The sequence below is a fragment of the Chrysochloris asiatica genome, unplaced genomic scaffold (assembly GCF_000296735.1).
Source record: "Chrysochloris asiatica unplaced genomic scaffold, ChrAsi1.0 scaffold00002, whole genome shotgun sequence".
Taxonomy (NCBI): Eukaryota; Metazoa; Chordata; class Mammalia; order Afrosoricida; family Chrysochloridae; genus Chrysochloris; species Chrysochloris asiatica.
Window position 1 is genome coordinate 20,850,376 of NW_006408520.1, and position 11,847 is coordinate 20,862,222.

Here is an 11,847-nt window from a genome sequence, read left to right on the forward strand (position 1 = left end):
CTGCTTCTCTGATTGAAGCTTGATGGATGAATGTGGTCCTGAGTCTGGTTCCAGAGGAAAAAAATCTTTAAGGATAGGCTCTCTAAATTGATTCTGGGTTATCTGGAACTGCTTTTCTTATCTTTCTTTCATAAAAATTCCTATACTTATTTAAAAGATTGAAGGCACCTATACAAAAATTAATACATTTTGGACAACAAACACAAACAAGGTTATTTAGATTATACTTACTAAGGACTGAATCAACATATTAAGACAGCTTTTCTGAATCTCAGGAGGTATATTAGCAAAGCTTCTCTCAGACCAACATCTTGCAAAATGCTTTACAATCCATCTGTTAAATCAAAGAATCCCAAGTTAGAAAAATGAAAATGATTTTCATAATATTTTCAATAATATCTTAGGTGTCAATTTTTTCAAATAGACTGTTGATTTTATGAGTTCTATAGTGAAACTTAACTATGCTTTCTTTTCTGTAAACACACACTTTAATCTATGTTGGATTTTATGCACAGATTTTAATATAACCATGATTCAGCTAAAATAAAACAGATCTCAAGTATCTTGATTAATATCTACATTGGTACTTTTTCTCAACTGGTGCAACTATTTAAGTGTTAAAATACCTACATTATGCTCAAGAAAATAGATGAAGTCTAAAATTATCCAAAAATTAAGAGAATTAAAGAAAACAACCCTAAATTAATACTAACTAACAGCACTAAAGCTTACTTACTTCATGCAGTCAGCAAAAAGACTTTCCACACCAACTGAATGAGCAATAATCAGGCATTCTAAAATAGATGTCAATCTTCTGGGAATAGGCTAAAATAGACAGAAAATACCACATTTATTATTTTCTAACTTACAGAGGCTGTAAGTATTTGTTTCATAAAGATGGTTTAATTTAGCTGCAGAATAAATATTTAATTCCAAAGTGTGCTATTCTCTTAAAATCAACTATCATTGATAATGTTTAGTTTCACACAATATCATTTGAGCTTTTTTTAGCGCCAGAATGTATACAATTTTTATTCTCATTTCTTTTGGATATATGTATATATATATATGGGTTATATTAGAAAAATGTGGCATCAGTATTGGTGGAAGACCCATTAACAACCTGTGATATGCAGATGATACAACGTTGCTTGCTGAAAGTGAAGAAGACTCTTAAAATATTACTGATGAAGATCAAAGAGCACACGGCCTTTGGTATGGATAACATCTCAAAGTAAAGAAAAAGCAAAATTCCTCACCACTGGACCAATAAACAACATTCTTACCAATGGAGAAAAGATAAGTTTTCAACGACTTCATTGTTCTTGGATCAACCATCAACACTCATGGAAGCAGCAGTCAAGAAATCAAACGACATATTGCATTAGGCAAATGTGCTGCACAAGACCTTTTTAAAGTGTTGAAGAACAAAGATGTCAGCTTGAAAACTAAGGTGTGCCTGACCCAAGCCATGGTATATTCAATAACCTCACATGCATGCGAAAGCTGGACAGTGAATAAGGAAGACCGTAGAAGAATTGATGCTTTTGAGTTATGGTGTTGGGAGAAGAATACTGAAAGTACCATGGGCTGCCAAAAAAACCAACAGATCTGTGTTGGAAGAAGTACAGCCACAGTGCTCCTTGGAGGCCAGGATGGCCAAACTTCGTGTCTCATACTTTGGACATATTGTCAGGAGGGACCAGTCGCTGGAGAAGGACATCATGTTTGGTAGGGTGGAAGGTCAGAGAAAAAGAGGAAGACCTCCAAGAAGATAGACTGGCAAAGTGGCAGCATTAATGGGCTCAAGCATGGCAACGATAGTGAGGTTGGCCCAGGATCAGGCAGTATTTTGTTCTGCTGTGCATAAGATCACTATGAGTCGGTACCAATGCTATGGCATCTAACAACAACAACAATAACAAAAATATATCTATATCTTTTGAATATATATGTTATTGTTGTTAAGCACTGTTGAACTGGTTCCAACTAATAGTGACTCTGTGTAGGGTTTCCAAGGAGTGGCTGGTGAGTTTGAGCTGACAACCTTGTGGTTCAAACCAATCTTGCAGTCCAGTGCATTATCCTGTAGCACTACACACACACACACAGAGCACTATCTCTCTCTCACACACACACATATATATATATATATCAAAAGAGGCGTAATAATTTCTAGAATATCACACTGCTACAACCATATGGTTTTTAATCTGTTTCCTACAGTATAAACATAATACAGTACATGTGTAACCTCAACTAAAAAGAAAATTTAACTGGATCAAAAGTTAACATTTTTTATGTGCATATATAGAAGTAATGAACTAAAACAAACAAACAAATGTAGATAAAAATAGTGATAGTAACTCACTGCTCTTGGTGTTGAACCCTCTGTGTTATATATTTCCCATGCCACGTGTTTTCAATTTGGGGACCATATTCCTAAGAACAGCTATTATGTAATTCAATTGAACCTAGTTCAACTTCTCATTGTATGCATCTATTAATTGTGATTTGGGATTTAACACTTAACAAAGACAAGTAATCTGCTAATTTGTTAATCTACTCTCCAAATAGATACTTTTCAGTACTTACTTTACTTTGAAAAAAGAACAAAAGATTCTTTAGAAATACCTTTAGCACAGTTCTTCTAAGAAGGTCAGTGATTTCTAACTTTTTTTTTTTTAAATGAATTACTTTACTTTGATTTTATAATACCCTTCCCTTAAAAGTGTTATATTAGCATTTATTTAAGAAGTGTGTAAGAAATACTTTATTTTGTATACTAGCAATTTAGTTACTCCCTTTGAGACAGTTAAAAGTATTTTAAGTTACTCTTAAAACAGGAATGATTATCACTGTATAATGGTGGTGGTGTCGTTTTTTGTTAATTGCTGTCAAGTCAGTTCTGACTCACAGCAGCCCTGTACAAGGTTTCTGAGGAATGGCTACTGGGTTTGAATCACTGAGCTTGCAGTTAGCAATCCAGTGCTTATCCTACAGTACTATGCCAGAAAAGTTCATTAACTGATGCATGACTTATGAAAAATATCCATAAAAATATTTCTTTGGAGGGAGGCTTTGAATGGCAGGGTCACCTTATGCAAATAAGCAGAGCCCAAAGTGGTAGTAGGGAGATGTCCTTGGCCTTGCTTTCATTCAGATGCTGGTGGCCTCTGTTGATGTGTGACTTTTGGAGGCAGATCAAGCTTCATTCTGGCCTTTCTGTGGATACAGAATCTTGTGATCCCCAATACTTCTTGAGACAGGGCATAGTGTCATTTAGCCCTCAATCAGTCTCTTCTAACCTTCAAGCTCCTTCATGTAACCTTGTGATCCTCCTCCTTACCTGAGGACCATGTGCAACTAGGGTGTGGGATCAACTCCCTATCATTTTTTTCTTTATACAACAACAATTGTAGTCCCTTATCACTGTTAAAAAGGAGCTTTGGTAGCATAGTGGTTACGAATTGGTCTGCGAACCTTAAGGTCAGCGGTTCAAAACTACTAGCCACTCCGCGGGAGAAAGATGAGGCTTTCTACTCCCGTAAAGATTTACACTCTCAGAAACCCTGTACAGGGTCGCTATGGGTTGGAACCGACTCGATGGCACTTAACAACAACAACAACATCACTGTTAAAACGAGCTCTGGTAGCGTAGTGGTTATGAATCGGGCTGTGAACCACAAGTTTAGCAGTTTGAAACTACCAGCTGCTCCATGGGAGAAAAATAAGGCTTTCTGCTCCTGTAAAAATTTACAGACTTGGAAACCCTGTTTAGGGTTGCTATGGGTCAGAACTGACTCGACGGCACTTAACAACAACAACAACATCACAGTGAAGAAGTCCTGGTGGTACTGTAGGATAAGCACTGGACTGCTAACCACAACGTTGGCAGTTCAAACCCAACAGTTGCTCCATAGGAGAAAGATGAGGCTTTCTGCTCCTGGAAGTATTTACAGCCTCAGAAACTGTATGGAGTCCTGGTGTGGTGCTGCAGTTTAATGCGCTGGACTACAAGGTCGGTCTGAACCACAATGCTGGCAGTTCAAGCTCACCAGCCACTCCTCAGAAACCCTATACAGGGTCACTATGAGTTGGAACTGACTTGATGGCATTAAACAACATGAGTTGAAATCAACTCAATGGCAGTAGTTTTATTATCAGCTAGCACTTGCTTCTCCAGCAAGCTTCTTCCTTTAGAAATCTGTGTGTTCAAGTATACTCCCACTGGCTTCTGAGGACATATTCCAAGAAATCCCATACCACTTTTTTTTTTTCATAGAAAAGATAAAAGTCTATCTTGGGATAAAAAGATATTATCTCCTCATCGCAGACACTCCATCTTTACTTCCTTGCTTTCATTTGCCTGGGAAGGTTGGTGGAGTCATAAGAAGGAAAAGGAAAGTCTTTCACTTTCCCATTCTCCATAAACCTGAAGACACCACAGACTGCTTCCTTTCTATCCGTCTTTTTACTTAAAGGACTATAAAGGTAAGTGAGGTATTTAACTGTTTCTTAGTAAACTTAAGGAGTCCTGACGTGGTGCCCTAGGAGAAGCACTCGACCTGAAGGTCGGTTTGAGCTTCAGGATCAGCGGTTCAAATTTACCAGCTGCTCCTCAGAAATCCCATACTAGGTCGCTATGAGTCAGAACCATGGCACTTAACAGTAACTACGACATTAACCTTGGAGGTGCGACAGTAATGGTGTTGGGTCCAGTTGTTCATGTTCTCTGTAACACATGGGCGTATTGAGTGGCTCTTTTTAAACAGCTGCAACTTATAGGGAGACAGGAAAAATCCTATGCAGCGCATATCTAAACTTAAATGTCAAACTATTTAATATCAGAACCCATACAATGTATATTACTGCCTCTCAAGTACCCAATAAGAAGGAAATGTTGATGTAAACTATTCTTTGAGGATTTATTTTTAGTTAGGTATGAAACTAATATATCCTGTTGTTGTTAAGTGCCATCTAGTCAGTTCCAACTAACAGCAACCCTCGATAAGGTTTCCGAGGAGCAGCTGTTGGATTCGAATCACCGATCTTGTTGGCAGTCCAGTAGTTTATTCTACAAGTTGTAGAAAATTTAGAAAAGGTAAAAAAGTATAAATAAGAAAACAAAAATAATCTATAACCCCATAGTAAAATCAAAACAATGGATAAACTAAGACTAATGTATAAAATGACTCTGAAATATACAGTTTTAGACAATAAATTTACATTTGCATAAACTAAAAGGAAAAATGGTACTTCCTATGCATACCCCACCCAGGGAGAGGTAGACAAGACCTGTACTCTGCCCCAAGTACATGATATAAACAAAGGTGACAGGAAAAGGAGGAAACTTTCAGGGAAGAAAACAGATGAAGCACTGTGTAACCCCCTGGTTAATGGAGACCGTAACCTTGGATCTTTCTCCTACTCCCAAGCCCACAGTCCCCACCTTTGAATTATATCAGATATTCCTATATCCTTTTAACAAACTCCTATCTCAATTTAAATTACTTTAAATTAGTTTTTTTTTTCCCCCTAAGTGTACCATATGAGCTATTTCTCAATTGGAATTCTCATCAGTGGCAATGAGTTAATATTTTTAATATCTAAAGTACTATTTACTATTGAATTAAAAAATTAACCGATATTAATGGGTAACTTTAAGCACTGGGTAAAAGATTTCTCAGACTCAATAATTACCTTTTGAAAGAAATTACAGTAATCTCTTCTTAAAATATAGATCGCTACTTCTTTTAATCCTTCTAGTCCATACATATCAGCCACATTGAGTATCTGACTAAAATAAAAAATACATTCACTGTTATTTCTCTAATTTAAAAACAAATAGATAATAACAATACTTTCTCTGATAATAATCTATTTAGGAAAAATCTGAATTGTTTTAATTCTAACTTTTTCTCCTGCAAAATAGACACTGTTGTTGTTAAGTGCTGTTGGGTCAGTTCTGACCCACAGTGACCCTATTATAGGGTTTCTGAGGAATGATGGTGAGATTGAACTGCCGATCTTGAGGTTTAAACCGACTATGCAGTTCAGCGCATTAACCCACAGTGCCACACCAGGATTCCAAAATAGATACTCTTTATTAATTATAAAAAATACATGGCAAACAGTTGAAAGTACTGTCATATGATGTGATTAATAAAGAATAACAAAAGGTAGATTCAAAGATGTTTCAGTCAACTGTCTTTCATATTATTAGTCCTGGAGACTATCTTATTTCGAAGGCAGTAGGAGTTTCAAAATTCTTTGCAACAAATCTGTATAATTAGTTTGAGGAAGGAGGTAATTCACTGATACTTTTCATACTATACACAGCTAAAAATGACCCTAGCATTCAGTGACTCAGAAAGTATCAGTTGCTTCTTTCAGTTGTGAAATATTTTTAAATAATCTACACATACTTTCATGACCTGGTGTGGCACTGGACTGCTAACCACAAGGTCGGTGATTCAAACCCACCAGCTGCTCCTTGGAAACCCTATACAGGGTCACTATGAGTCGGAAGCGACTCGACAGCACTTAACGACGACACATACCTTAGGTATTTAGAAAATCTACAAGCTTTGGGTTGTTGTTGTTAAATGCCTTGAAGTTACTTCTGACTCACAGCGACCTTGTTTAGGGTTTCTGAAGAGTGGCTCGTGAGTTTGAACTGCCAACCCTACAGTTCAAACTGACCTTGCAGTCCAATGCATTATCCTGCAGCACCATACCAGATTCCTACTTCACTATGGTGGTGGCTGTGTGCCGTGGAGTCGTTTCTGACTCATAGTGACCCTGTACAGGATTTCCAAGACTGTAAGTCTTTACAGGAGCAGAACACCTCATCTTTCTCCTGCAGAACAGCTGGTAGTTTCAAACTGCTAACCTTGTGGATCACAGCTCAATTCGTAACCACTACGCTATAGAGCACTTAAAAAGCACATCACTGGCAGTCTTTAGAATATCTATATTGTTCAATTTGATTTACGGTTTTCTTTTTTTGTTTAAAAAAGACAAAAATTTACAAAATAAATTAGTAAATTAATTGAAGCTTGATTGATATATTAAATTTTTTATACACTTGTCATTTATTTTCAAAAACAAAAATAAGTTTCTTCTACTTTCCTGGTGTGGCGCTATGGGTCAATGCGCCAGACTGCAAAGCCATTTGAATTGCAAGGTAGGCAGTTCAAGCTCATCAGATGCTCCTCGTAAACACTATACAGGGTCGCTATGGGTCAGAACCAACTCAACGGCACTTAACAACAACAACAAACCTTGAGTTAAGTCTAATAAAAGACTTTTCAAACTCTTATTCTTACTGTGAATTGCTAAAACTTTTCTTCTAAATAAGGAAAGTGACTTGCTTATTTTTTTCAACTATTTCTAAACACACAAAAGATATAGCAAAATAGATCATAAAACCGGTTCTACTTCATGGACATTTCACAATATACTACAATAAGGCAGAAGCTAAGAAGTATTAACACTGTTCAAATTTATTAAAAAGCAATACATACCCAACATTAGCTTTGTCTGGAAAGTCCAAAGTTCCTCCATACATAAAATACATCATAACATTCATTTCTACCTGGTTTATCCTGAAATTAAATAAAAACAAACTGAACTCCAACTCAGAAATAACTAAGTTTAGCTGTTACTATGATATATTCTATGCTCCCCATAAACTTGCAGCCAAAATAAATTCTAATCTCACAAATACCTGAAGAATATGTTCTTTAAATATCATCTGTACAAATATACCATTAATTTAAAAGAAAGTATAACTGCAGCAAAGGATATTTATACAGTATCAAATGTTACTAGGATAATATTAAATCACTTATTATTTATTGAACATCTTCTATCATATACCTGAACTCTATATAATTAACATAGGCTGTTCATGTTCTTAAATGCTTTCTTTTATACTTATTTCATCTTCCAAAAATGAGACATGCAGTTCTTTATCGGATTGTTTCCTTAATATACTTCAAGGTAACAAAAGAAAAAAAAAAATCACTGAATTTTAAAGAACAATAATAATTAACATCTATAAAAGTGTTCTAGGAGCTCTGGTAGCGTAGTGATTACAAATCGGGCTGTGAACCGCAAGGTCAGCAGTTCGAAACTACCAGCTATTATACACAAGAGAAAGATGAGGCTTTTTGCTCCTGTAAGGATTTACAGCCTTGGAAACCCTGTGCAGGGTCGCTATGAGTCGGAACCGACTCCATGGCACTTAACAACAACAACAACATAAGTGAGTTCTGTTAGTGTGGCTGGCTGTGTGCCGTGGAGTTGGTTCCGACTCATAGCGACCCTGCACAGGGTTTCTGACACTGTAAATCTTTACGGGAGCAGAAAGCCTCATCTTTCTCCTGTGTAAAAGCTGGTAGTTTCGAACTGCTGACCTTGCAGCCCACAGCCCGATTCGTAATCACTACGCTACCAGAGCTCCTTGTACTTAAAGATATATCTTGAAATTCTGTTTTTGACAATGTACTTGTTCTCAAGCAGAAATATGTTTAACTGTACTTTACTGACTATGCAAAGACTTTTGACCGTGTGGATAATGACAAGCTATGGATAACATTGCAAAAAAAATGGGTATTTCAGAACACTTAATTGTGCTCATGAGGAACCTGTACATAGACCAAGCAACAGTCATTTGAACATAACAAGGTTACACAGACGGGTTTAAAATTTAGAAAGATATGTGCCAGGGATGTATTATTTCACCATACTTATTCAATATGTAAGGAGCTTTGGTAGCATAGATTAAATCACCGGTGGAACAGTGATTAAACATTTGACTGCTAAATATTTCTAACCCACCAGCCACTCCATGGGAGATAGATGTGGTACTCTGCTTCTGTAAAGATTTTACGGTCCTTGAAACCTTCTGGGGTAATTCTACTCTGTCCCACAGGGCTGCTATAAATTGGAATGGACCTAAAGGCATTGGGCTTGTTTTTGTTTTGGTTGTTGTTGTTATTGTTAAGTGCCATCGAGTTGATTCCAACACATAGCGACCCTGGATAGGGTTTCCAACGAGCAACTGGTGAGCTAGACCCTCCAACCTTGCAGTTCAAATGGCTTTGCAGTCTGCACAGCACCACACCAGGACTCTGGCTCATAATAAATGTTTTGGTTACTGAACATTTATTATGAGCCAGATACTGTGATAATAAGCATTTTGGATGCCCTTATCCCTTTTAATCATCATAACTCCAAGAAGTAGATGTTATCAGTATCATTTTATGGATGAAGAAACTGAAATTAAGTAACTTGCCTTAGGTCAAATAACTAGTGATACATTGGAATTTAAATCCAAGCAGATTAACTCAGAACCTGGGCTCTTAACCAGCATGCTATCCACGCTTCCACTGTCATGCTTATCAAACTGACTTAGAAGATCTTATTGACATACTTGTCTTTTCTTCGACACTGAATATTGTGAGGCTTGGATATGTATCTTATATATCCTGATATCTCCAGTGCCACCAGAATGTCAACACTGATTCAATGTTCCAAGGACCAGGAGAATTTTCTTTTCCCAAAAATACACCACAGTTCTGCACTGGAAGCAGGGTAGGAAGAGGGATGATAAGACCCCACAGTCAGGCATACTACCGAGTATTTGTTAAGGGAACAAATCAAGGAAGGTAAGAAGAAAAGAAACAAGTCCCAAAGAGTAGAAATGAGAAAGGAGTTTGCTTTGATTCTCTTGCCTTATATAATGAATGCAAATAAATATTGGAAGAGTTAATTAATGGTGCATTAGAGCATTTATAGCATCTTTCTAAACCATCATGACTGAAATAAATAAATATTTTCCCATTAATTTAATAAATATGTACTAGTCCCTACTATGACTAGATACTGGTATCTGCTGATTCAAAACTCTGTGCCTCTTTAATAGACATTCTCATTTATATATTTTACTTCCTTACTAAATGGACAGGACAAGACTTGATCTCACAATTGAGTCATATTACCTGTATTTTGTTTATCTAAAACACTAGTATAATTACTATAACATATTCCATATACCTTTTTTCCCAGATTCTGAAGAACCATTCTTTTCAACACTAATGAGAATTGGGCCTTTATGTGTAAAGCATGGTTTCTTTTTAAGACTTGACATGCTTAAGCAAAAGGTAGTAATGACTAAATAAAAATAAAAGTTGTTTTATCATAACAAACATCAAAATATAAACATTTGAGCCTATATATCAATATATATGATAGCTATTAAAGCAGCAGGAAATTGTTCTCCTGCTGTCTTGACAGATGTTTCACTACACTGCATTCTCATTATTATGTTGTAAGTCATTTGTATTTTTACTAAAAGTGCTTATAAAGACACGATCAACTGACCTAGAAAAAAAACAACAAGCTACTCCAGTAGTCTACAATTTAAATGAAAATATTTAAAGCACTATTCCCATTAAAATGTAATCAAAATAAAAGCTTATAGGGGTTGAAAATATTACATGTACTCGGAGGGAAGGAATATGAGAGGGCAGAAATTTGAGATCCAACGAACAAATAACTAAACTACAACAACAAAAACCCTACAAACTCATTACTGCCAAGTTGCTTCTGATTCATAACAACCCTACAGAGCAGAGTAGAACTGTTCCAAAGGGTTTCCAAGGTTGTAATCTTTACAGAAACAGACTGCCACACCTTCCTCCCTTGGAGAGGCTGTGGTTGTTGTCATTGTTAGGTGCCTTCAAGTCGGTAACGACTCATAGCAACCTTATGCACAGCAGAATGAAACACTGCCCGATCCTGGGCCAACCTCACTACTGTTGCCATGCTTGAGTCCAGCGATGCTGCCACATGGCCAATCCATCTTGTTGGGGGTCTTCCTCTTTCTCTCTGACCTTTCACCTTACTAAACATGAGATCCTTCTCTAGCGACTGGTCCCTCCTGACAATATGTCCGAAGTATGAGAGACAAAGTTTGGCCATCCTGACCTCCAAAGAGCACTCTGGCTGCACTTCTTCCAAAATGGATCTATTGGTTCTTTTGGCAGCCCATGGCACTTTCAATATTCTCCTTCAACACCATAACTCAAAAGCATCAATTCTTGTTGATATTGTGTGTCGCTGGTGGTGTTGTTGAGTACCGCTGAGTCGGTTCCGACCCATAGCGACCCTGTGTGTCGTTGAGTCGGTTCCAACTCACAGAGACCCTATCCAGAGTTTCTGAAGAGAGGCAGTGGGTTTGAACCACCTACCTTGTAGTTAGCAGCCTGGTGTTAATCCTACAGGGCCATACCTAGCCTACTGAAATGTTTGTACTTTAATTGTGCTTCCTAAAGTTTAAGACTCCTATTTATGGGCTGGTATGGCTGCGTGCTGTAGGTTAATGCGCCAGACTGCAAAGCCGTTTGAACTGCAAGGTCAGTGGTTCAAGCTCACCAGCTGCTCCTGGGAAACGCTATACAGGGTCACTATGGGTCAGAACCAAGTTGACGGCAGTTAAGAACAACAACAGCAACATGGCGCTATAGGGTAAGCAGTTGACTGCAAGTTCAGTTTGAATGATAAGGCTGACAGTTCAAACTCACCAGCTGCTCCCTGAAAACCCGAAACAGGGTCACTATGGTTTGGAATAGACTTGCTGGGACAACAACATGTATGGGATAAAATATGCATAGGGACTTCATTCATTCACATTAAATATTTATTGAATAATAGGCTGTATTCTAGGCTTCAACCTGTATGCTGAACAAATCACCCGAGAAGCTGGGTTCCATGAAAAAAAACGTGGCATCAGGATTGGAAGAAGACTCATTAACAACCTGTGATATGCAGATGATA

At 37.3% G+C, this 11,847-nt stretch overlaps 1 protein-coding gene across 1 annotated transcript in view; it reads right to left on the reverse strand.

Annotated features, from left to right (window-relative positions):
- Window positions 1-216: 216 nt before the first annotated feature.
- Window positions 217-11,847, reverse strand: part of BTBD8 (BTB (POZ) domain containing 8) — an 82,971-nt gene continuing 71,340 nt past the window's right edge. Inside the window, exons 7-10 of the mRNA XM_006831056.1 lie at window positions 7,530-7,610; window positions 5,704-5,800; window positions 737-825; window positions 217-334 (exon numbers count right to left, since the gene is read on the reverse strand). Of these exons, the coding sequence (XP_006831119.1) occupies window positions 217-334; window positions 737-825; window positions 5,704-5,800; window positions 7,530-7,610 (385 nt within the window). The remainder of the gene's footprint in view (window positions 335-736; window positions 826-5,703; window positions 5,801-7,529; window positions 7,611-11,847) is intronic.